Here is a 27,247-nt window from a genome sequence, read left to right on the forward strand (position 1 = left end):
CCGAGGAGAAAATTGATTTTATTGAGCTCGATAATCGTGTGTCAATTTTCGAATAAGAATATAATTCACGACAAGTAAGAATAATAATTCTTCGCGTTTTTCTGCTCACACAAGAAACAGCACATACACACATACACATACACATACGCGCAGGCACGGATAAAGACGCATTGGCTGCAGTGTGTGCCTACTATGAACTTAAGTGCTTAATAACGTTTCTTAACTTTTACGGACTTTAAAAAAAAATCAAGTCTCTAGCTCTTATGTGTTCTTAGATCGACGCGTTCATAGACAGACGGACGGAGAGACAGACGGACCGGGCTAAATCGACTTAGCTTGTCGCCCTGATCAAGAATATATATACTTTTATACCCCAATTTCCCATTTTCAATGGGTTCAGGGTATAAAAACTGAAATTGCAACATTTCTGGCTATTCTTGAATATGATCTAGCCTTTTCTAGCAGGTTTTAAAGGTTAATTTAGCATTTTCTTGCGCTGATCACAGCAAGTGCAAGATGTCACGTAGCAAATGCGGCGAATTGAAATGAGGCGAAAATTTTAAATAGAGCGCATTGCACAAGCCTACCCCTTCAAAGTACATTGTAATTATGTACGTATGTACATACATACATATGTATGTTGGAGGTGGAGAAACATCGATGTTTTCTCCACCTCTAATGCTTTGGAATTTTGTTTTGCTTTTATAATTCATAATTTAAACAAATATGTACATAGGTACATACATACATACATGTATGTGTATGCCGCTTGCGATCAAAAGGAATCAACAAAGAGCAAGCGCTGGCTCCAAGCAGCAGACGTTTTTTGTCAACAAAGAGACGGCAATTTAAGGCGAAATTAGAGGCATTTAACGAAATGGGACAAATGCGGAGAAGACAGCAAGCGCTGATAGGAAACAAGGGAACGGTTCTTTAAGGCGAAATGAGTTGAAGGGGAAATTGAGAGCAGGACGATGTAGACAAAACAAAGTCAAAGTATATACTCCATCTCACTTCGACTTTATGCATGTATGCGTATGTGTGTACACATGTATACATGTACACACACACACACAGACACACTTAAGAGCACGCTCTCTGCGTGATCTGAGCTCTCGCATATGTATGTATGTACATGTATGTAGCTTATTAGTTCTTTAATTCAGTTGCTTCAATGCCGCTGACTGGAAAGCGTATACACGCTTCGTTTTAGCTCTGTCCTGCTTTGATTTGTCTGCTAACTTTTGCTCACTTTTTTCTGTCGTTATTCGTGTTGTTGCTTTGCCGAGCGCTTTGCTGGAATTTCACAAATGACCGCACACACAAAAATATTTTGCCACACCCGGAGGCGACGCGCACGCCGTCCAACAACCACAATGGGAGCAGCGGCAACAACAACAACAACAATACGCCGTGTATGAGGGTGGTTTCAAGTGCCGCCAGAGCACTTAATACTAATTAGCTTTGCGCCTATGCCGTGACCTACGACCTGGCGCCCCAGCATTTCCGTACGGATTCGGTGCCAATCTGTGCTGCGTTTAAGTGGCCGCAGCACGCAGAAAGCAGTTAGTGGTGGGCGGTGCGCGGTGGTTTGTTGCTTGCGTTGGCCGGGTTAACAGCTTCGGGCGTCATTTTTTTATGAGCTAATTAAGTTGTTAGACTTGATGAAAAACTCATTTGCGGGGGGTTTTCTTTTTTCCGAGAAGAGGCCTCGGCAGCCAACCAAATTCCATTGCATACCTAATTTGCATTAATTAAGAGCAGGAAAGATACAACAACAAAATGGATGAGAAATCATGTTCTCATGCGCTCGCTGTTCAAAAAGTTCATTTCGGTTATATTGATAGAGTAGTTGTTGCTGTGAAGGAAAGTGAATGAATAGAACTTTATACTAATTAATTGATAATATATTATATTAATATTAGAATCATTTCCGTTGCGAGCGAGTATCTAGACGGTCGGCTACATCCACTCCATTATTTTGGGCTGTTTTTCGCATCGATCCTTAGCATTTGGCCAATTAATAAACATTCCTGCTATTCGCACTGCCAACAAATTGGCTGACAATTTACATTTATTGACTGCCTGTCAACTGTCAACTGTCAACAGTTGGCCAACAGCAAGCAACGGCCAAAGACTTGGCCAACACTTTTAACACCCATTTCGAGCAACTGCAAGAATTTTATGCGACTAGTTTTGTAATTTGTTCAGCTGCTGCAAGTTTCACTCGAGCAATTGAAATGAAAAGCGTAACTTTTTAATAGCCAAAAAATAAAAAACCTAAATAGAAAAGAGAAGTAAAGGGAAATACTCGAGAAACACCCAAGATTTTTGGTCGCTCGCCAAACTTTTCGAATTATGACTGGGTTGCAATGGAACTGTCAAGTTTTGTCAACGATTTTATGGTAATTGCTTAGATTTTTTTCTCTACTCCCCTTTGACTCCAGTCAAGGTCGCAGATTTAGGACTTTATCTGAGAGATAATGCTTTAATTTTTTGCTTTGAAAATAGCATCTTGAAATATGTCAAATGTCAAAGGAAACAAATATGCTAAGCATTAAATATATATAAATGTAAAAAAAAAAAAAAATTAAAAACTAGTTTTCGACTTTCAAACGATTTTTATAATAAACAAAACTATTATAAATAAAAATTATAATTATATTTTGAAATAAATATAAATATTAAAATATTAAATATACAATATTTGTAATATAATATGACAATGTATAAAAAAATTTAAATTTCACATTTTGTTTTTATATAATAAATGTTTTTTTTTTTCTTTTCTTCAAGATATAAAATATATATTAAATAATTTATGTATGTAAAAAAAAATTTATAAATAATGAATTATTTGGCTTAAAAAAATACAAATTTTAGTGTTGCATAATTCTAATTTTTAAATAATTAATTTTTAATATTTGTAAGTCAAATTATTTATATTTGTTATTGTAATGTAGATGTTTTTCATTTTAATAATTTTATTTATATTTATTTAGATGAAGCTTTAAAGATTGAGATAAAATTTTCGTGTTACTTAAATTTAAATTTTATTTTCCTTACATTATATGTATATATTTTTAAAAATTGTATATTGTGAGCAGAAATAATACGAATAAAATATTGACAAGGAGTTTGAGCTATGGCCAAGCAAGAAATTCTCTTTGTTTTCTCCTTTGTGTTGACGTTTTTGACATCTCGATGAGTGTCAATTCATTTGTGAGCCGTCAAATCAAGCAACGATTAATCATGGCCTCCATGAAATAATTATATATATATACTATATATTTATATATATAACTTATGAATGAAAGAGCCATTGATAGGCGTCGAAGAACTGCCTCGTGTAATGCTTATGTAATGAATATGTTTTGGTTAAAGTTTTCCTTTTTAGGATTTCCTTTTTTGGTTGTTGGCAAAACTTTTGGGCCAAAGAAGAAGCAGAAAAAAGTGTTACCTTATTGAGGAGCTGCTTAGCGGACTTTGTCGTGATAAATTATGTTAATAATGTTGCCAAAGAAAGTTGAGTGTGGCAAAAGTTTCGCCCACAGCCACAGCTCAACCCAGTCGACGCTTGTCAAGAATCAGGACACGCAACCAAACGGAGGGCGGTGGCGTCGGGCGGCGGGCGGCGGTCGGTGAGTGTTAGGCGGTCACCCACTCTAGACCATAATATTGTGTGCATCTCATATTGAGTGGTCTCCCTAAGTAGTTGGCCGCCAAGTCGATGCTATGCGATGCGATGCTCACACACTTTATTAATTCACTTAGCAAAGTGTAATCCTATCACGTCAATAGGATTATGGTTTTAAGAGAGAGAATCTTTAATATTTTTCTTGTTGTCGCAACGAGAACTAACCCAGATGTGGTATATTGGTTTTTGTTTTGAATTTTATATAATTGACAAATCGTCAAAAGTAAATAAACACTAATTATTTTTAATGGCAAATTAATTGGATAGGTGCTTGATTTTGTATTAAAAAAAAAATAAGAAGAGAAAATAAACCCTACATAGACAAGCCGAAGGCCCCAGTTTATAGTGGTCTTATAAAAAAGAAAAATAATTAAAAAAAGTAAAATAAAAATCTGTAAAATAGAAAAAACTAGATATTAAAAGTTTCAGATATATGTATATTATAAAATCGCTTTACTTACCTAATAAATAAAAAACAAAAAAATAATTAATTTCTGTTTTTCAAATATTTTCGGACATAACTCGAAGACTTGAAGATCGAATTAATTCTTTATAACTTATTAAATATATAAATTATAGTACATTGTTTCAACTGAATCATATTTTTGGCTATGAATCGCTTCACTTCAGATAGTTATTAGATGAAAACATAAAAGAATTGATTCAATTTAGCAGGTAAACTCATCTGAATGATTTGGTCAGGGTAGCATCTAGTCGAGCATTCCCCTTGTCTTTATTTTATGGAAATGTCTGTGGCTGCCACTTGGCTCCAGCTTCGACTTTGCCTTCGGCACTCGACGTCATGCATAACAATGACTTTTGTGCGGTGGCAACTTTGGCCACGGCTTCCTTTGCACTTTGAAGTTTTTGCGCCAATTTTAATGGCAGCGCGTGTGTGTAAGCGTTCGCCACATGCCAACTGGAGCTGCCCGGGCCGGGCTGGCTTCTTGCTGTTTGCTTTTATGATTATTAAAATCTGGCATATGTTCTAGGCGCGCATCGTTCACGCATTATGCGAGCTGTGAGCATGTATTTCAATCTCATACAGATTACAATATCATCCATACGCCTATTAGGTAAATATTATTGTTCTCAAAGATGCCGTCCATAAAGCAGTTAACGATTCCAGCAAATTCATTGAACCAGACGAAGTGATGCTATCGAAGTATGTCTAGATTGACTCAGCTCGGAATATCCTTTTGTCATTTACATTATTTTAAATACATATGTCGTAATAGCTGTGTTCTGACACATGTTGGACCAGGAATAAGTAACCTGATATATAGTCAAAAACGTAAATAATTAATTCCATCAACTTCTGCCTAATACATCAATTTTAATTTATAGCCAAATATCGAAATGGATGCATGTATAAATATTTCTTTGTTGAAACGAAAGATAACTTAGAACTTTTCATTCAAATGTTAAAGTTGAAGTTGAAGTGTTTTAATACGACTTTAGTCGAATCATCATTTGTGTGAACTTTAACGATTTAAAATGCCTTTCATTCCATATTATTCTTTTATCATTTTTCCCAACATCGTCTAGTGTATATTTTAAATTACTGTATGTTTAAATTACTGAAATTATCAAAAAATCAATAGGGCATATAGTTTCAAGTGTTTGCTTTTTGCTTAACCAGTGGTAGCATTTTGTGAACCACCAGCCCGACATATACGTTGCTGCACAGTTCCTGTCAGTTAATTCGTTATCCCGATGTTTTGTTGAAAATTTCAGGTTTATATGAAAGTGTAAAGCATCTCCAGCATTTCCAGAATAATCGCCAAGCTTCTTAAGCTCGTACGACTCTTCCTCGCTTCCGATAAGGAAATGGCTGTATCGGGCATAACTCATGCGGTGGCGATTGTGTAATTAAATGGATCGTCTCCGTTCCCATGAAATACTCATGCTCTACGTTCCCAAATCCTCTCTTGTATTCCTTCCAGTTGCGATTGAAGTCTTCAGTTCCATCGCATTTTGTTATTGCCTATCACTATTTGAAACATCGATTGACGTCAGCAGCCAGACAATTTATGAAAGAGTTGATAGTATAAAGTCGTAGGTGAAATGACTTTGACTGATCTAAAGTTGTTTAAACTTAATGGAGCAAAAGCCTCAAGATGATTGCAAATGTTATGGGAAGGTTTTCAAGACATCAACACAGCTGAAGCTTCACGCAATATCAGTTGAGCATTATCAATTAATCAGTAGATAATACTTGACTGACAGATATCCTTTATTGCATGAGACGATTTTGTAAATACAAGTGAAATAAATAGAAATAACTGAAAGTAAAGCCAGCAAAATTTCAATAATATAAAAAACTTTTATTTTTTATGCTATTTTTTATTATAATTACTATTATTGTTATTTTCTTAATTTTACTAATATTTCGCATTAAAAATACAATTTGCTGTTATGACTTTGAGCGCTTTATGCATCAAACACTGAGAACATTCATGGAAAACGCTCTTAAGTCATTTGCCGGCAGCTCGCTTGAATGATTTATATGGTTGGGCCAGACGCTGTGTGCGTTGGCATCGCGCACATATGTTTGCCATTGCCAATTTTCCATTTTCAATTTTAAATGCGAGCTAATTTATTAGCAGCCAGCGGTGTACGAATCGAAGCGTCCAGGCACCTTGCGAAATGTTTGTAATAAATGTCACACTTGCCGTGGCAGACCAAAATTATTGCAGCGCATTTGTTACACGCTAAAAAAAAAAAAAAAAAATGAAAAAATAAATAAATAAAAACAAAAAGCTCGAACAAAAGTGGGGAAACCATCTTAAATTAAAATAAAACCATACAAATGCGATAAATAAAAATGATTTTTAATTACAGTTTCGCATAAAGCAAAAACAATTTGTAGTTGCATCTTGAGCAAATAACAGAAACGAGAGAAACTTGAACTGTTCCACAAAAGGTTTTCGATGCAATTAAATGAATTACAAAAATTTATAATATAATATAGTAATAATAATTACAAGTAATATTCAAATATTATTATTATAAGTAAAAAATAATACTAATACAAAGTTCCATTATTATTAATATTTAATATTGAGCTTAAAACTTAATTGAAGTATATTTTCTGATTTATTTTTTTATAAAGCTGAATTTATTTTTGATGTTTAAATCTCAGACAGGCTTTAATTTGTCTTTTGACTGATTCAGATCATTCGAAAGAATTTTGACTCGTAAATGTTTTTATTTTTTATTTTGATTTACAAAAAATTTTTTTTAAATAAATTATAAATATTTGGTATTAATTATATATAAATTTTATAATAAACATTTGGTATTGATTTTGGTTTGACATGCGTTAATAAATGTTAAGCAATTCATGTTCATTTGCCACCGTAATCAGATGAATTAAACTTCGATTAATGCCCGTTATCCCATTATTGTCCAGTTCGCAATTGAATTGCGACAATAAGCTGGCGATTAAAAAGGACATTATTCGTTTTCTGGAATGCAAGCAGAGAGCAATGCGAGTGCCAATTATGAGAAAAAGGAAATTTCATTTTTCACTTCTTGTTCGAAATGTATATACTTATATAAATATATATATATATGTGTACATACATGCTTGCTTGGCATTTACGGTTGTCACGTTTCGATATCCTGACGTGGCTGGTGTTGAAATATGTTTTTTATTTAATTTAATTTTTTTCTTACCGTTTTGCTTGGATTGTTGCAGCAGCTGTTGCATTTTTAACGCTGATTATATAGTTTTCGATTTGACGCCCAGTCGGACCGCTGTCATAAAAGTCAATATGGCAAATGCCTTGACCCTTTTGGGTTTGTTTTGCTCTTTTTTTTCGGCACACACATGTGGCAAGCAGCTTCAAGTTGTATATACAACTTAATCGCAGCATTTTCATAAAATTTTATTGAATTTAAAACCGAAGCCCGGCCACTTGAGCAAATATCATTTATTTTATTGTTCAATTCCGGAACGTAACGGACGGCTGACGATTTCAGCAGCATTCCCATAGCGACTCCTTGTTACATGACTCTTAAGATATGTTCCTCGTGTGTGTGTGTGTGTGTGTGTGTTGGAGTGTATATTGCTCTGATTTTCTAGCTGTCTGCTGCCAAGTGGCAGCTGTGCCATAAAAACTAAAGCATCCTCGTTGTGTGGAATATGTTGTTGTCCGGCTGGCTCTGTTTGCGGCATGCGGCCATACGTAATGAATGTTTATTGCACCGGACATGGACATGTTTTGCTCATTGCTCGCTCCTCTTTGTTGGTCGGAGCTAAACAAGACTGTGTAATTGCTTTCGGTTTCTCCACAGACATTTGCCATCTTTAAAACGATTTCTCTGCCCCAACAACAGTGAGACATTTGGAAGCCTAATATCAGCATATATTACAGCCATGGAACCATTGGCGTGCACTTAAACTCTTCAAAATAATCATCTGAAATTCTCAGATCTCTAACCTACGAATTTTTAATCATCTTTCGTATATATTTAGAGTATGCAAATTTAGTATTTCATTTGATGTATATTTGATTATGTTTTAATTTTCAATATTCGGATATTCGAATGTCATTTAAACTATCTCAATTCCGATAGAATTGTATGTGCAATATAAGCTTGGTGGATTTGAAACAATGGATGCTGTGTGTTCATTTTTAAGTCCAGATGGCGGTTTAAATGTTGTGTAAAATGATACATAGAAAAAAAAAGTTCAACGTTTGATTTTTCCATTGACTATTTCGATTATCTAAAATATATATATATATATTTTTTTTGTTAAATATAAAATTTATATTTACATGAAAAGTGTTTACAGAAAATTTTGATTTAATATTGGATAACTAATATTAATAAAATAATTTTCCTTGATTTACATTTTATTTGTATATAGGTGGCAATAGGTTTCAGAAATTAATATTTATTTATATATTTTAAATAATTTTTTACTTGCAATCCTCTTTCAATTCATACATATTTTATGTATTTACATACTTCTTATTTCAATAAGAATCAATTTCAAGTGATTTTTACTATATAACGTTTCCAGCCTTCTTCAATTTCTTAGCAGTTGCACTAAATGAACGGAACACTGAGATTAAGTCGCAGCAGCCAACATGTTTATTTAAGGATGACAACATGGGCTTCTGGGCGCGCAGACACTCGAGTTTAGCTCTTGAGGCCTTTCGTACATTTACTTAAGTTATTTGACTTGTTTTGCCCTGTTTTGCCTGTCTTTTATTTTGTGTGTATTTTAGTTTTTTCTTACTTGGCTGTTGTTGTTGCTTTTGTTGTCTTTGTTTGGGCGTCGCTGAGGCCCCGAGCAGCAAAAGGGCCAAAGATGCAACGGCACACACGATACATCGGGTTAATACAATTTGGCTGGGTCGCCCTCTTTGTGTTGCCAAAACAGAGGAACTTTCGGGCTCGAAGGCAAGGAATATCCTTTCTTTTTTTTTTCGTTTGTTTCGCTGCTCTCCATGCACGCTGATTCCTATTTTATAAGCGCAGCGCCTGAGCTGCGGGAATACGAAGCGTGTCAGAGTTGGCATTAGAGCCTGACATGCCTGCAGGGACAATGCCGGAGCGTTGAGCTATGTAAAGGGTATTGATGTGAGTGTTTGTGCGTGCGTGTGTGCGTGCGTGTGTGTGTGTGTAATTGTTGTTGTGCTGTTGCTTGTCTCGACTTGATTGAGTTTTATGCACAGTTTAGTCTCCTGTGTAGTGCCTAATAGCCGTCGGCTCTTGGCCACGTGGCACACATCCTTAATTTAAGTGACGCTAGCCTTTGAAGTTGAAATCAGCTTTTTTTCGCTTAAATTGTGCTCTTAAAATTTGGATTTAGAAATCGTGGCAGGAGTTCCAAAGTTGACTCATAACATTTTGACGTCATCGTTGGCCCCGATTTCTCTTTCTGTTTATTGTTAATCTTATTTTCCTCCATCTCCAATATATTGCCTTTTCACCTTAATTTGCGCTGTGATTTATTTATTTTCCCAATTTATATACATTGCTTAGAGAGTATTTGGATTTTCTTATGCTATTTAGATCTTTAAAAAAGTTTTACATCATATTTAAATTTAATCTTTTTTGATTAAAGTAAATTAGGTATTCATTCATTATTATTATTATAATTGTCTAACTTTAAACAAATGTTGAATATTTTTCTATTGGCGTTTCTCTCTAATATTATCTTTGGTCTATATTCAGTCCATAAGTCATGAAAATTGTCCTGACATAATCAGTTTCGACTTAGCGTATATAAACTTCGGCAGCCAGTCCCACTGATATACTGTATATATATATTTTTCTATACGGCTTTTAAACTTGACTAAACTTGGGAGTCTAGTCTTTTGTGCCAACTGCCAATTCAATAGCCTGAATTCATGAGCAGTCTGAGTTTTTTTCTTCCATTTTTTTTTATATTTTATATTTGATTTTATATATATGTATGTATATATTTTTATTTGGTTTTTCGCTTTTGACTTGTTTGCTTTTTCATGGATGTCTGCCCAAAGAGGTTGAACGAATGCTCACTTAAACCATATGCATGTGTATGGGGTTTGCTTGTATGTGTGTGTGCATGGGTGTCTCTATGAAGCAAGTCATTGCTGTTATATGACAGCTCACTCTTGACGTCATTATAAGTCGAATAATATACACACCTACAAACTTGACTAAGTGTTTGTATAGAACCTTATCGAAGGGCTGTTGATACTTAAAGTAAAATAAACCTATATTTTAATACCATATACACAATCTATTTTCTATGAGAGTAAAAAGTTTATTTTAAATACTTACGTCTTGGAAAAAATGAAATGATTTATATAAGCAAAAAAAAGAAAAGAAAAAAAAAATATATGTATAATGTGTGTGTGTGTATAATCATAAATAAAATAAATTTTATTGAAAATACAAAAAAAAACAAAAGTGCTTATATTCATAATAATTGATTTTTAAATAACTGTTGTATTAAAATTCTGCTGGCAAAGATAATATTTGATTAAAAATTTGTATTTGTATTTTATAAAATATATTTTATATATATAAATAAAAATATTTGTAAAAACATTAAATTAAAATAATATATACAGATATTTATTTATATAATTTAATATTTATAATTTGAATATATATTATAATAAATTATCCAAAATAATATGAAATATTTTAAGCTTTGCGTTTATTTAATTTTATAACTATTTTTTCTCTTTAGTAAAATTATACAATAATAATATAGTAAATATTTTTAAATTACTTTCATAAATAATAATCGTAAATAAACATATTAAGAAGAAAAAAAAAAAACATACATACTATGTAAAGTTTTACAGGGCTAAGAAAAGAATGCCTTTACATTAAATTGAATATTTTACTTTCTTTATCTCTTTCACCTGTCCATCGGCAACACTTGTGAGTCAGCTTCAATTAGATGTCGTCGCTGGCTTTGCTGAAATGCAAAGACGCTTTTATATTTGCTCCGAGATGCTTTTGTGTGCAAGCATTCAGGGCTTATGCAAAAGAAGTCTCCATTATGCAGGATAATTGAAGCGTTAGGCGCCACTCAAAGTCTGCGTCAAGGTGCACGTCTGTACGTCTGTACGTCTGTCGTAATCGAGTTGAGTTGAATTGAATCTTTAAGAATTTCGATTTGCAATTGCCTAGGTCGACGCCAGTATAATTCAACCCATATGCATTATGCTTAAGTAATCTGTCTGCACATACTCCTTTAAACACTCACATACACACACTCCCACTTGCCATCACTTTCTCTCTCTCTCTCTCTCTCTCTATTTAACGCACACATTTTGCCCAAAAAATTAGGCAACAAAAATTATGATTATGATGTGTTCATTGTTTTAATGCGTCCCCTTGCCAAAAGGCAATTTGCCAAATACGCATTGCGAACACAAATATCAAGTACCTACCAACACACAATAATAAACACTCACACACACACATCAACCCACACATACACTAATACAAATATACAAAGTGTGTGTGTTAAGTATTCAACTCAACTTCTCGAGTGCGTACAAATCGTCATTTGATGGGGACTAACTATGAGAGGTTATCTCAACAATATCAAAGATTATGTAACATTTTGAAAAAAAAAAAATCGTAAATAATAAGAAATTAAAATTCATAATTGTAAGTTATAAGAAAACAAAATGTAAAAAATATATATTTTATATTTATTATATATAATATATATATATATAAAAAAAGATATTAAAAAAAAAAAAATATGTATATATATATATATATTTTTTTTTTTTTTAATATCTTTTTTTATTAACTTAAAGCTGCAAACACAATTTTTAAAATTAAATTTTTTTTAAATTTAATTCTAAATTTTTACATAACTTAATTAATAAATATATTAGCAAATAAATGTTAGAAAAATTAAAATTTCAAGATGAATTTCTAAATAGGAATAAAAATTCACAAATTTAATATAAATGAAATTCATTTTCTATAATACAATAAAACATATTGAAATCAAATTATTTTGTTCTTCTTCTTTCTTAGAAAATTTATTTTAAAAAATTTTATCTTGAATTCAAAAATATCTCTTAAGTAAGAGCATTAGATTGGCGCTTAATTACAAAATTAAAAAATCCCTTACTTTTTGTTGGTTTTTGTCTTTTGGTGTAAGAATTTTGTTTACATTTCGTGCTGCTAATCACATGCAAATCCTTTTAAGTCGCAATGACTTTCTGACTCGGGCGCATAATAAGCTCATTTGTAATGGAAATAACCCAGACGTGTATGGGTGAGTGTGTGTGTGTGTGCGGGTGGCTGTGTGTGTTTGTAATAGCTTCAGGTTATTTGGCAACCTTCTTACTTTTTTTGTTTTTTGTTTTTGTAGCTATCGCATTGCCTGGAGTTGGGCTACAGTTAACCTGCTTTTGTTTATGGCATATGAGTCTAAGGTTTGCATGCGTGTGTGTGTGTGGTTGTGTGCGCATTAAAATATGAATCTAATGTTCATTTTATGCGCGTAATTTATGCTGCCAGGCAAATGCGAGCATCATTTGTACCGAGTGTTGACTTACTTAGAGGCAGGCACTGTGCTCTCGCCATATGATGTGTGACTGAGTATCTGTGTGTGTGCGTGGTACATATATGCTACGCTTTAAATTGGTGTCAGCATTATTCAGGTAATGCTAATAAATATATTTTTGAATCTATTCGTACTGAATATTAATTAAGAAATAAATATTGACTAAAAAATAAACATAAATAAAAAAAAATTGAATATATACATATACAAAATTACATTTAAAAGTATAGGTATATACATAAGAAATATTACTAATTTTTTTTATTTTTTATTTATAATTATATTATGTAATGTTTTATAATAATTATTTTGCATTAAATGAAAGTTTGAGTGGAATTGTGAAATTAAATATCTTCAATTCTATTTGTTAATGTAAATACGTTTATTGATATATTCAATTAAATACTTACAATTAATTAATTACTCAATTTATATACGAATATAGCGCTAAAATTAACTCGATAATGACTGTAAGAAAATTATATAATATTAATTATATTTAATATATATTTGCAATTCAAAAAATTTTTGAGCTTCGAAAAGATTATAATTTTGAAAATTAATATATTGAACTCAAGTAGGCTCAGCTTAGCTCAGAAACTATTGAACACTCGAAACTCTGATACATAAAACAACATACATAAATACATAAAAACAAACAAAAACTAAAAACAAATCAAAACACGATACAAAAACAAAAAGAAACGATATCATGCACATAGATACATATAGATACATACATATACATATACATAGATACTCATCGATACATACAGATACAAGAAGATATAGTTAGATACATATACATAGATACATATCGATACCTACAGATACATATACATAGATACTTATCGATACATACAGATACAAGAATATATATATATAGAAACAATGGCGATGCGCGGCGATTTTAATGTATTGAAATTCAACACCTACGAAGAGTATCTAAGATCATTTACCAGGATGGATGAATATCGATACTTGAGCAGTAAGAGGATGATAAATTCGCTAATTAAGCTCGGCTATCGCACAAATACGACCATATATGAGGAGGCTGAATTCTACGAGCTACAAAAGAATCTACTCCTTCTGCTCAATCCAAAGAAGGCAACAACAACTTTGTTCAGTAGTCACCTGAAGAGCACGGATCCAGCATTAGTTGCGTTGGCGACACGCGAGGAGCCCAATATGCAGAAGAAGTTATCGGTAAGCTTTTTTGGATTTTTGTTAAATTAATAAATGTTAATTAAGTTAACAATAATTCATATCTTCATGGCAGACTATTATATTACTGCAATTGCGACAGCGCAGCGGTTTCGATATATCAGGCTATATAGACTATGAAGATAGCCTGAGCGCTTGTGCTCAGCATAAGCTTGGCGCGCTCGATTGGAAGGGCATATTTGAGGGTCGGATTTTGCTGCGACCGAATCAAGATCATTTAAGCTTCTATGACTGGCATAGCGGTAAAATTAGTATCAATCATAGTGGCAACTATGACATCGTCCATTACGGCACCTCGCTGATGTTCAAGCACAAGGGCGATCATAGGTTTGTCCCCGTTACCGTGGTAGACAACATGTACAAGGACAATGTGAAACGCTCACTCTATATATCGCCAATATACGGTTGTGTCATACTCTACGATCATGTTGTTCGAAAGGCAACGTAAAAACTGTTCAAGAAATGAAAACGCTTTCGATGTCGTAAGTCATTGCCGCAGGATTCATATTTTCATTGCTTGGATTGGGTTGAGAACAAGGATTTTGAATCTCAACTTCAAGGAAATGCAGCAAATGTGTGCAACATTTTATGATTTCAAATTATGAGCTGTATAATGTAAGCAATTACATCGTCAAAATGTTATCAACACTAGCGAGCTTAAATAATATATAATATAATAATACAACATTTTAGATTATAATAAATTTTAATAAAATTATATAAAATATTTGTTTGCTTATATATCTGTTCGTATACCTAACTGTATATTTGTCTCTCTGTCTGCCTCTCTATGTGTCTGCAACAGAATATCACTTAAATTATCTAAATATATGAAACAATATTCCTTTGGTATTCTATTTATACTATATATATAAGAAAAACGAAGCTACAATGCTCGCACCAGCAGGAAATGTTAACATGGGTCACTTGAAGCTCGACTGCAGCGACCCCTAGCTGACACCGGGCTTAGCTTAGAGCGACTTCGTGTTGGAGTAAAAGTCGGCCTATATGAAGGGCAGCAGGTGCACCAGATCTTCAGTCGCCCATACCTGGTGGGGGTCAGTGCGGCGCAAAGTGGAATGACGCATTAAAGGAAATAAGCATTGAAGACTTAAAGGGAATACTTAGAAGTAATACTTATAAGAAATAGTTAATCATTTCGATTAGGGGAATACTTAGATAACCGTTAACTTATTTCACAATCAAATAAAATAATTAAATTACCGTTCATAATTTAATAATACAAAAAAATATTCATTACAATGAGGATATAAAAATAATATAATAATAATAATAATATAATAATATATAGTAGGCTAGATTTAACTTAAGAGAATTAAAATGAATTCATTTCAGTTACACACTAACTACTGAACAGACACAAACACACAGACACAACAAAATACACACAAAAATATAAATAAAAAAAATAAAAATAAATAAATAAGATAAAAAAAATATAAATAAAAAAACATAAATAAATGGATATCTAAAATAATTTAAAAAAAAAAGAATAAAAGAAAAAAAAAAAAGAAAAAAAAATGCCATACACCGCCGATTATAGACTATTGAATTTCAATACGTATGACGAATACCTGAATTCAAGTACGAACAGTGACGCAAAGAAGTATTTGAGAAGCGCCAAAATTATAAAGCAGGTGATTAAGCTCGGCTATCACACAAATGCCACCATATACGAAGAGGATGAATTTTATGAGATCAAGAAAAATCTACTTGATCAAATCAATCCCGTTTCGCATCACTTCGTTTTGTTTTCCTCTTATAGGACAAGTAGTGATCCGGCATTATGTGCTCTGGCTGAGCGAGAGGCGAGCAATATGCAGAAGAAATTATCGGTAAATAAAAGGATAAAGATAAGAGATATATTTCTAATAAGAATGTTAATAATATATTGCTAATCTGAATATTTTGTCAGACAATAATATTTTTACAGCTGCGACAGCGTACCGGCTTAGATATATCGGGCTACATAGACTATGAGGACAGCTTGCGGTTAAACAGCCTTCAAATGATAGGCTGCACCAACTGGCAGGCCATATTCGAGGGACGCATTCTATTGCGGCCAAAACACACCGACTTGAGCTTCTACGACTGGCACAGCGGCAGCGTTTACTTCAATAATACCAGCAACTATGACGTCATGCACATGGGCATTTCGTTGCTATTCAAATACAAGGGCGACCTCAAATTCATTCCAGTCAGTGTTACAGACGGCCCCTTCAAAGAAAATGTGAAGCGCACAGCGATATTGTCGCCATTGTATGGAATGGTAGTATTATACGATCATATCGTTAGAAAGGCGACCTAAATAGCCAGCTAGCTGCTTGATATATTTGAATAAAATAAATAGCGACTGTGATTCGATACACATTATAAACAAATTATTTTCTTTAATCGGATTAAGATATAATAATTACAAGTAGAGACAGACCCAGAATTTAAATGCTAAAGCAGTTATTTATGACATTTCGAAACTTTTCGACTTAAATACGAAGCTGGTCATATTCATATATATATATATATATATAAATTGATCGTTAGATAAAAATTTACTTAATTAAAAAATCATTACAAATCAATATTTGGAGCTTAAACCCAGTTTACTCTCATAAGGATACGCACACATACAAATGAAGGCAGTGTTATAGTAAATTAAATGTGCTGTCGTGTATACATATAAACCTATACGTGTATATATAAAATAGCAACTATATACGAGCCATTAGCAGACGAGCATAGAAGCCACGATCGTTCAGCAGCTTTGCGCAATTCAGCCAAGAATTTTTATAGATCAGAGTCAAGGGGCCGCAGATATTATCCCGCGTAAAGTCACACTTTTCGCACAGATTCGGCTGGAAGCGCACCTCCGAGTAGGTGCCACTGGCCAGGGTGTAGGTGAGGCCCAGGGCGCCGCGACAGGTGTCCGGTGATTCGAGGCAGAGCTGAAAGAGCAGACCGCATGTGCAGTTCTGCTGATCGGCCGGCTCCTCGACGTCATCGGGCGTCTGCCAGTTGAGCTGGATGGACCAGCTCTGGCTGAAGGCCTCAAAGAAGCTGAATGTCTTGAAATCGTTGCGCGGAAAGCCCTCACCCTGTGGCAGCAGCTGGAGCAGCCGCACCGTGATATGCGGCAATTGCAGCAGCTTCATTATCTTGCTCAACAAACACTGTTTGGAGTCGCGCTCCGCTTGCAGCTGCTGCAGCTCCTCCAGCAGCTGCACTCCCCGCTTGCTCCGATACTCGCACTCCTGCTCATGCTCGGCAGCTGCCTCGCCCAGCACGCCCTTCCATTTGCAGCCGATGCGCCGGTACTTGCACGCCACCAGCCGCAGAGGACAATCCGTCTGGCAGTGGATGCGCAGAAAAGAGCGCTGCAAAATGAATCCACAAGCCTCGCAGGCCACCAGCACCTCAGCCAGTCGACGCTCGCCCCGCAGGTTGCGAAAGGGCTCATGCCGATAGATGCGCACATTGCACTGCGGGCAGGTGCCCAGCTGCGCGCCCAGCATCTTGTCTAGCACGCGCATCTGATAGCATCCCGCGCAGATGATGTGCTGGTATTGGCATTGATAGAGCGTTGTATAGGGTAGCGTCTTGCATACAATGCAGCGAAATGCTTCTATCTCGATCGGATCGCCCTCGATGGAGCCGCTCGGATCGGGCACATTTAACATCTCATCATCCGTATCGCAGTAGTATGATATGGTTATGTTTCTTTGTGGGATTTCGGATGGAGAAAGTGTGGGAATGGTCGGGATTGTCTCTGACGGCTCATCACTATTCTCGGTCCTCGGCTCGTTCTCAATGGACATCTTAACGAATTATTGTTGTATTTTAAATATCACGAATTATATATGTAAGTATATGTATATATATTATATACGTTAATATATATTGAAAATATATATGTGAATGTAGTGAGGAAGTGTAGTGTAGTGTTGCTTGTGTCAGATATCAATCTGACGCTTCGAATCAGAGCTAGCTTCGATTTGAATAGAAGTCTACTTTTGATACAGTAAAAAAGAAAAACAAACAAAAGAAAAAGTAAATTAATAAGTTTTATATGTTGAATAGCTAAAACAAATACTGGAAAATTCTGAAAAATTCATTAGACAATTTACTAGCATATACTTCACTTGAAAATTGCAAACACCTAGAGGTAATGCTCCATTATCAATAGAAGAAATTGAAGGAGTAATTGTTCCATAATTGAATTTATTTCAAACTGATCCAAGCTCTGCCCTCATTTGAAAGAAATATAGAAGACATATATGAAATACTCAAGATATATATAATATACTAATATATAAAATGCAGTATATTTACGGTTTTATTTTAATAAATTTTTACCACCTTTTGTGTTTCGTGCTCTGAATGAAAGCCACATGTGAGCTTCTTTAGTTGTCGATAAATTTAATTAAACGCTTTTTTAATTAGTTTTTACACTCAGGGGATCGAACCGAGTGAAAAATAACAATGCTAGCACATAACACTCGCACACAGAGTTCTTTGACAAAGTAGACAGCTATAAAGGACAGCTGCCAGCCGGAGTTAATAAAAAAATGGAAAGCTCCTACAGCTGACTTAAAATGGAAAAGGAAAAGATGAAGAAAAACTACATACATATCGGGCAGCTGCTTTGGCTAAATAATAAACTGCCCTAAATCATTTCAACAAATGCCAGCCACGTGATTTCCGCCTGCTGCACGTGCCACAACGGGCTCTAAATGCCCCACCCCTGTCCCGCCTCACAGCTGCCAAAGCAGAAATTATTGGCAACGCGCTTAAGCGCAATAAATATGGTTGATTGCTGGCAACGAGCCAAAAATACAAAACAAAACAAAAACAAACAAAAAATACAAATTTCAGTTTTTCAAGTGCATTTTCAACATTTTGCTGTGAACTGGTCCGCCGATGCATATCCAGCATATCCTGCTGCTCCTGCCACCAATTTGTAATTCATTATTTGTAAATCGCTGCAAGCTGTTTACTCTGCAATTTTCAATAGACGCTGACTCTGATCTGTATAACGCACACAAAGCATCGCCAGCAAAACGGATAATAGAAAAAAAAGAAAGAAAAACAACAAAAAAGAAAAACGATTTTCATGCTACATAAATTACTTTCCTTTTGTTAGCTGAAGACCAATTTCAGATAGCTTCCAGATGTACAAAATATTAGTAAATAATAATCCTGAGCTATGAAATGGATAGTAGAATAGTTTTTCGAAGTCTAAACTAATTTTAAATTTTATTTTAAATCGAAATTAAGTAAATTTACGCACGCTTCCGACAAAGGAGGAGGATGGAGAAAGAGTTTTTAGACTACTCAGAAATATCTATGTTCAGAGTGTTCAAAATTACATTCCATAAGTATTTGTTATATGCATAAAAAAAATAAATTAAAAAAAAAAAATGATAAAAATTATTTATTATTATTATTTATATTATTATAATTACTTTTTCAGTAGTAGTCTTTTGTATAAACTACATATAATAATATCTAAACGAATTAAAAATATTGATATAAATTAATTGAATTAATATATTGCCTATCAATACCACTAACTCTGCAACTATTTCTCCATCTTTCAAAGATTTCATAAAAGAACTCTACTTTGTTCGAATACCATCATAGAATCCCACTAAGTTTGCAGCTGCCAAAGGACAAACAGGACACGAAACCTTATGTATGCCCAAGGAATGTAAACCGATTAAAGAGGAGCTGGAGTCTGATTGAAATAATGAAATTGGAAAATAAAATAAATAAATATATAACGAAGGGAAATGTGCAACTAAAAACGCTTTTGTGCACAATTCGATTATTTACGTTACATTTTTTTTCCAACTTTTATTTTGAATGGTATTTCCATCTGGCCAAGGGAGTTAGCGTGTTTGGATTGCAATGGAGCTGGTGGCGAGGGAAACCAATTATCTAGTAGCATGGCGTGGCATGCTTTGAGCCAAGGAGTGAGGCAATGCAGCGCAAAGCCAAGAACATAAGTATCTGGCAGCTGTGGAGGAGGCAAACAATAAACAAAAGATCACATTAATGGCCAACTAGCTTCGTTTCATTTTTCTGTCGACCCGCAACAAATACAGCTGGCAGAACTCCACTGGCACGGTGGACAAACATTTGTACAGTTTGGCGGCAGATGGGTTAGCGCAAACATGAAACGCACTATAAAACCGAGCTGATGCTGCAACAGATGCATCACAAACATTTCCGGTGTTCTAGCACAAGCATGTCAAACAAGTTCGCACTGATCTTTGCCCTGGCAGCCCTCTGCTGCCTGGCAGCAACAACTGAGGCTGCTGCTCAGCGACGCAACGGGCTGACGCGCACGCCCATCGTACAGGAGGATGAGATCAAGTCCACCGATGTGGACAACCAAGAAGAGGACGAGCAACAAATCGAAGAGGAGGCCGACCAGGAGGAGGATCCTGAAAAGACGGGCCCAATCGTGGTGCAGTCCAACGAGCATCGCAACACCGCCGTCGATACTAAGCCAAAGCAAACTGTTGCGCGGCCCAGCAACGAGGATGGCCGTGCCAGGCGTGTAATCCGCAGGCGAGGTGGCAAGCGTCAGAACAGGAACAACCGTCGTCGTCGTGGCGGTCGTCGTCGTCGTGCAGGCCGCAGAAATCGCGCTGGAGTCCGTCGCACCGTCAGAAGACGCAATGGCAGGCCACTGAGGGGTTAACCAGCCAATTCCACACTCAATCAGACACGAAAACACCGATGTACTTAGGCCAATACAATACACACACACACACACACGAACACACACGCATGTTGAAGCACCGAACTGACTTTTATGTTATACTTATTTAATTTCCCTTTCAAAAATAATACAAAATCAAAAATATATTTTCACATTTTAACAAAAATCGAAATATTTTCTATGATTTAATATATGAAGGAGAAACGGCTTAGATAACAGTAATCCCTTTTCTCTTAATATATCGGGAATATTTCTCTCTTGAATTGCATTTAATACAGAGTTTTTCAAATGAGCTATCTTAGCCTATAAAAACTTTTAAAAAGCATTTCCTAATATTCCTAAATAATTTTAAAGAAAAAATCTCAGACGATATATATGCAATATCAAATAATATTATGGGAGAAAGCTTCAATCAATCAGAAGTCGAAGTCAATTTTTGTTATTTGATTACATTTATATTATTTATTACAATTTCTATTTACTGTTTCATATATAGAGTCTTTAAAGACAAAATTAAATAGAGTATATTGATATATTCAATATATTTCTTGAAGATTTTCAAACAGAAAAATCGTGTAGAATTTATAGAACTTGAATCATTCAAAGAAGATTCTAGGAAGATAATTATAGAATATAAAAATATTTATAAGACACTTAAAAAAAAAAAAAAAAAAAAATAAATAAAATTATTATATGAAAAATAAAAGTTGAAATTTCATTTTTTTATTTATTATTTATAAATGCATATTATTTACTTATTATTTTTATTCTCAGATTCTCATAATTGTATGAATATATATCTATATTAATCTATTCACATTTATGATAGGCTATATATTTGTATGTCATTATTTAGTTTTTAATCGTGCCATAGTTCCAAACCAATTCATTTTTCATCAAATATATTTATTGTGTTTAACTCTTTACAATTGTCTTCCAAGCATTTATGAACTACTTTAACTTTTGTTTTTATTGAACAAGTTTACAGTGAGCTACATTGAAGCGCCGAAATGGGCGGAAGTTTAAAGCGTCAGTTTAATACAGTGCATGGCGAGAATTCTTTGGATTTCGGAGCGAAGTTGTGCAACAGCAGGCGAAAAATGCCAGTGGCGTAAATGCCAGAGGCCTGCTACTCGTCAGCTACAGCTGAAGTAGGAACCTGCTCTGGCTGTGCTCTTGGCCTGGCCAACAACTGAGCCGGGCGACGTGACATGTGACAAGAACTTGCCGCGGCTGCCTGCAAGAGCAGCTGCTGCTGCTGTTGCTGTTGCTGCTGGGCTACAAAAATGATGAATGTGCCAATGTTTCTGGTCTGCAGGATGAAAATCTCTTATACTCTGAATGCCTGCCCCACTGCCCGCCTGTCGTGTCAGCGTTGCCTCAACTTATGCCGGCTACACTCGAGCAAAACTTCTTAGCCAGTGTGTAAACGCAGTTGGGCCGCAACTTTCTGTGGCCGCCGTCAAGCTGCAGCACTCTTTGGTTTGTTGGGCAACACTTGGTGCAACGCACAGAATCCTTGCTAAGTTTATCAACACAAAAGTTTTTGTAGTGTAACGCCGAGCGTCACCTAACCATAAATGGCGAAATGAGAGAAATGAGTTTATCGGGCCCGCATACGCATTAAACCTCAAATAGTTTGTGGGTGTTCTGGTGGGTGGGGCAGGAAATTAAATCCATGTGTTGAGGCAGGCAGGCAGGCAGGCAGGCAGGCATTCAGCTATGCAGCTGGGAGACATCACAACAGAAACGATGCCGCCATGTGCACATTTTGGATGGGCAGCCAACCGCATTGATGAGCATTTGCTATTGTTATTGCCCTCGTCGAGTCGAAGTGACGGCTTGCCAGTGTTGCTGCCAAAAATAATCACAATATTAATGAGAATTCGCTATTCGTTACTCGTGACTCGTGACTCGTGACTCGCTTGTAGCAGTAACACAGTCTGCGCCTGGGACAAGGGCGCTTAATTAAGCGCACAATGTGCATTCGAGAAATTTTGTAATTTCCTATCCATCAGCTGCACGTATGCTCTTATCGCTCATTTTGCTCTGATGAATAGACAAGAAACGAGTGTATGTGTGTGTCTGTGCATGTGTGTGTGAGTGCCTCTGTATGCATTTGTTTGAGAAACAATAAGCTCTCTTCAATGTTTGCCTTTTTGAGCAACAACAAAGCAGCTCGAGCTAAACAATTCAGATATGACAATAGGCAAATGAATTGAATACGTTTAGATAGACTCTGCAAACACATCGCTCTGCCTCTACCTCTCTCTTCCTCTGCTTCTGCCTCTGCCTCTGCCTTTGTCCCGCCCCTTTTCATATAACCAAAGAAAGCTGTACACGAATTCAATAGAAATTTCATTTTACTTCCACACAGCCCTCAATAGTGGCCCAATTTTCATATTTATACAGAATTTACTAATGTACCAATTTAATAGTATCTGGTGTAATGGAAAGTATTTTACATACTCCCTCCTGTCAGCTGTGTCAATTATTTACTTCGGCTGCTAAACAACAAACTTTGAGTTGTGTAAAGAATTTTTGGTTTCTGCATCGTAGGCAGGTGAAGTGGTGCAATAAAAATTATAAAGCCAAATTCTTGCTGGGCCTGGAAACAGTTTTTGTAGTGAAAATTTATGAATTATATTGAAGTCAAGATATAAATGGATTTCTACTGGTATATATTAATTGTAATATAATTGTCTTGAAAACTTTGATTTTAAATTGTAATTTGTTTTGAAATATGAAAGATTTATTTATGTAAGACTTAAATGAAAATCAATACAAATTAAAATTTGATTTTAATGCAATTTTACATAACTATTTTGCTATTTAGAGCAAAATATTCAAAGGATAAAAAACTGTTTATACATTGTGTTTCAAGATATATATATAAATTTAATTATTTATTTTTATTTTATTTTATTTTATTTATTTATTTATTTAATTTTTTTTTTTTTGAGAAACAAAATATTCTGGAATAAACAAATTTTTAATTTTTTTATTATTAAAAAAAAAATTTTCAGCCTAATTAATATAATGTATATGTAATTTATTTTGTTGGCAGGTTAAAGTGTGTTCATCAGTATGTGTAAATTTATCGTAAGTTGATAAAACACAATTCATTTAATTTTTATAGCAAATTATTTGCACAAATATGTGAGTTAATGATAATGTTAAATTATAATACTTAATTGTATTTCATTTCTATTTTGAAAGACGTAAAACAATGTCAATGAGTTTCAATTTCTTTAGTAGTAAATTAAGTCAGTAAAAGAAAGCCTATATTCGGTATTCTACGAAATTCTCAAGTAAAATTTTCAAAATAAAATTTAATCAAATAATTTTTGGTCTGCCTTTCGCTTGAAAGGAAAAACTTTAACGTGTGCATACGTGAAATGTGAAAGTATTTTTCGTTGATATCTGTAGTGCAGTTTCATAAATTGAAACAATAATTCGCAGTTACAGTTGGGCAACATTGGGGCACATGCGGCTGGACTTGCCACAATTTACATGCAGACCAAAGAGCCTCACGGCATTGCCTTCGCAGCGGGCCCAACGAGCCAAACGAATATATTATAAATGAATGCTGCATATTTGTAGTTTTTTGCGCAAGTCTTTTCTCCCCGTATATGTTTCTCCTCTGCCTTCTTTGTATTTTTTTTTTGTGTACCCTGAGCTCGTTGAAAATGGGAAATCGAGGTATCATGGTTTTGTTAAAGTTTTTGTAACAGGTAGAAGGAGGCGTGGCAGACCCTATAATGTATATACATAGTATCTGAATCTCATTTCAGAAATGTGTTTCAACTGCCTCAGTGTGCATGTATGTGTTTAGGGTATCTCCAAGTCGGGTAGAGCCCTGGCACTTACTTATTTTTTGTTGTTTCGCGAATGTTTCACAGCCGGCTGTGATTTTTGGGCCGACTCTTTTTTGTTTGTTGAGGCAGTCTGTGTGTGGGTGTACAAATATGCGCAAGGGTAAAGAAAGAAAATCACACGACGATTTTCAATTGAATGGCGGAAATGTAACGGAAATAAATTTACATAAATACAATATGGTGCGTGCTTGTTGGTGCCATTTTATTTGCACAATATATATTGTGCATACACGCACAAACATATTTGCACAGAGCTGCGTATTGATTTATATAAATATATATGAGTATTTGCTTTCACATTCTTTTCTTTTTTTGTTTTTTAGATATTCCATTTGGCACAAAATCAAATTGAAGTCGCAAACTTTTGGTTATGCCTCAAAAGGACGGCTGTCTGGCTGTCTGGCTGTCTTGCATGGCACTACTTTAATGCCAAAAACATTTTTGCCATTTCGTGACCAAATTTCGAGCACTATCACGTGTGTTACACACGCACACTCGTTTACACACACCTGCCTATCCAGGCAGCCATGAGCTAGGGGTAAGAATATTTTTTCCATTTTTCGTTTTTTGAGCATGCAGCATGCATTATTTGCATAAGATAAAGGATGAAAACAAAAAAGAAATGCTTCATTTAGCGTTGAACGTCTGCTGGATGCTCTGTAAAAGCATTATATAATAATAAATAAAATAATAAAAATCGTTGGCTTAGATACATACAAAATCAATTGTTCAGCACAGGCTAATTCATAAAAGTATTAATGTTTGTTTATTATTAATATATTATTTTTCTAATTATTTTAGTAGGAATTTTAACGTATAACATGATCGTATAAAATTATAAAACCATATAATTCCGAGAGTATCATGACGCGATGTACGTTCTCACCATATTGAGCGGGCTTCGCACAGACCGGTATTAGCTTGTGGTCGCCTTTATGCTTGAATATTAACGAATCTCTGCCTTTGATTGATTCAAAATTGTCGGAGTTGGTTATGTTAACGATGCCCTTGTGCCAGTCGTAGTAGCTCAGATCGGTTGGCTTCGGCTTCAGTAGCTCACGGCCCTCGAACACGGCTCGCCAATTGGTATGATCGGGCTTTCGAAAGGTACAGTCGTGCAGACTTTTCTGATAGTCAATGTAGCCCGATATATCGAAGCCACTGCGCTGACGCACCTGCAGAAAGATGATAGTCTGGCCCAAGGCGAGTCGAGCGATAGACAAGTATACAATATATACATATATATATGTATGGGCTTACCGATAGTTGGCGCAACAGATTGGGCTCCTCGCGGCGCATTAATGCTGCTAGCGCTGCATCTGTGCCTTTGAAGTAGTCGCTGTAGTGCACGCTCGATAGGACCTTCGGATTCATGAATTCCATCATCTTGGCTCGAATCTTATTAAATTCAGCTTCCTCGTAGACCCGGGCCGTGCTGCGATAGCCGAGCCGCACCAGCCTTCTAACGGGGTCCATGCTCGATAGGTATCGATAGTCTTCAGTTCGAATGAAGGAAGTCAGATAGCTTTCGTAGTTTTCAAATTGCAGCAGGCGAAAATCAGCGTTGCCTGCCATGATGGATGACTTTGTGTCCTTTTATTAATATTAAATAAATTAAAATTATATATATATATATATATATATATATATATATATATATATATATTTGTTTGTATATGTATTTATGTTTTTATATATAAATAGAGTTTTGTGTTGTGTTTTTGTTTTGGTTGACTAGTTTTAGTCTCTCCTGTGGCTTGTATACCTTATTTTGAATTGTGTCACAGGGCATGCTGGCTGGCTGGCTGGCTGGCTGCTTACAGGCAAAAATGTGAAAATGTATTTTCTATAAAAGCCAAGCAAAAACTCACGACGATGAGAACGATGCTGATAAAGACAACACACACTGAAGAGACAAGGAACGTGGCCGCCTGTCGCCATTTTGTTGCATTTGCGACTTATATGCATATGTATGTATGCACACACACACACACACACACACAGAGGGAGAGAGAAGGAGGCTCGTCTGCATGCATGCACGCTTACATGTGTATATGGGTCCCAAACTCAAACGTGCAGTAAAAATTACATTTTCCTTGCACGAACATTTGCCACAACCAACTGCACGAAAATGCACAAAGATTTTCTTGTACTTGTGCGCTTTTTCTTTACCCACCCCATCATTTTTGCCTCTTCTTTTTATTTTCATTTTTTTGTTTTTTTGTAGATCGTGCTTTTGTTTTTACTCGAAGGCGGAAAACGTTTTCCATTGGCAGCAACATTGGCGAACTGACGATATAGTGAACATTGGCCTGGACTTTATTAAAATGGAAATTAACAGTTAAGGAAATGGGAGTTTATAATTGGCTTCCAATAATATAATGAGGAATCGGCTATATATATTTATTATTAATTTAACAATTATTTATCTTACAAATTATTATACAATTTTTTAATAATTTAAAAAATAAATTAATATATATTTGTAAATAATATCATAAAAAAAAATGTTTATAAACTGAACAGTAGATATTAAATTTAATGTAACTAATTTATTTTTTAAGGATATTTATAAATAATTAATAAAAAAAAAATTGTTTTAATAATGTAAAAATATTAAATAATTTTTTTAGTAATCGTGTTTTATTATT

General features: G+C 34.8%; 5 protein-coding genes and 1 long non-coding RNA gene across 7 annotated transcripts; 4 read left to right on the forward strand and 2 right to left on the reverse strand.

The window, feature by feature from the left end:
• Positions 1–13,564: 13,564 nt before the first annotated feature.
• On the forward strand, positions 13,565–14,700 carry LOC6577005 (cilia- and flagella-associated protein 299). The gene is made up of 2 exons (XM_002002945.4): positions 13,565–13,955; positions 14,029–14,700. Exons 1-2 carry the CDS (start codon positions 13,641–13,643, stop codon positions 14,419–14,421), a joined length of 708 nt encoding a protein of 235 aa, XP_002002981.1. The 5' UTR covers positions 13,565–13,640; the 3' UTR covers positions 14,422–14,700.
• A 770-nt stretch (positions 14,701–15,470) lies between these two features.
• Positions 15,471–16,371, forward strand: LOC6577006 (cilia- and flagella-associated protein 299). Of its 2 annotated transcripts, XM_015165459.3 has the most exons (3): positions 15,549–15,631; positions 15,760–15,829; positions 15,910–16,371. In XM_015165459.3, exons 2-3 carry the CDS (start codon positions 15,812–15,814, stop codon positions 16,300–16,302), a joined length of 411 nt encoding a protein of 136 aa, XP_015020945.1. In that variant the 5' UTR covers positions 15,549–15,631; positions 15,760–15,811; the 3' UTR covers positions 16,303–16,371. The 2 variants fall into 2 exon arrangements, with proteins under 2 accessions (XP_002002982.2, XP_015020945.1); XM_002002946.4 differs by having other exon boundaries at positions 15,471–15,829.
• A 331-nt stretch (positions 16,372–16,702) lies between these two features.
• LOC6577007 (cysteine and histidine-rich protein 1) lies at positions 16,703–17,806 on the reverse strand. The gene has a single exon (XM_002002947.1). The coding sequence runs from the start codon at positions 17,804–17,806 to the stop codon at positions 16,703–16,705; it is 1,104 nt and encodes a 367-aa protein (XP_002002983.1).
• A 2,355-nt stretch (positions 17,807–20,161) lies between these two features.
• Positions 20,162–20,884, forward strand: LOC6577008 (protein nemuri). The gene has a single exon (XM_002002948.4). It carries the CDS (start codon positions 20,191–20,193, stop codon positions 20,695–20,697), a length of 507 nt encoding a protein of 168 aa, XP_002002984.2. The 5' UTR covers positions 20,162–20,190; the 3' UTR covers positions 20,698–20,884.
• Positions 20,885–22,941: 2,057 nt separating this feature from the next.
• Positions 22,942–27,004, forward strand: LOC122757264. The gene is made up of 3 exons (XR_006357232.1): positions 22,942–23,395; positions 24,920–25,134; positions 26,824–27,004. It is a non-coding gene; the product is annotated as an uncharacterized LOC122757264 (long non-coding RNA).
• On the reverse strand, positions 25,377–26,228 carry LOC6577009 (cilia- and flagella-associated protein 299). Its single transcript, XM_002002949.4, has 2 exons — positions 25,857–26,228; positions 25,377–25,789 (listed from the first exon to the last, which is right to left on the reverse strand). Exons 1-2 carry the CDS (start codon positions 26,169–26,171, stop codon positions 25,406–25,408), a joined length of 699 nt encoding a protein of 232 aa, XP_002002985.2. The 5' UTR covers positions 26,172–26,228; the 3' UTR covers positions 25,377–25,405.
• Positions 27,005–27,247: the final 243 nt, after the last annotated feature.

The sequence above is a fragment of the Drosophila mojavensis genome, unplaced genomic scaffold (assembly GCF_018153725.1).
Source record: "Drosophila mojavensis isolate 15081-1352.22 unplaced genomic scaffold, ASM1815372v1 contig_36, whole genome shotgun sequence".
In the NCBI taxonomy this organism is placed as follows: domain Eukaryota; kingdom Metazoa; phylum Arthropoda; class Insecta; order Diptera; family Drosophilidae; genus Drosophila; species Drosophila mojavensis.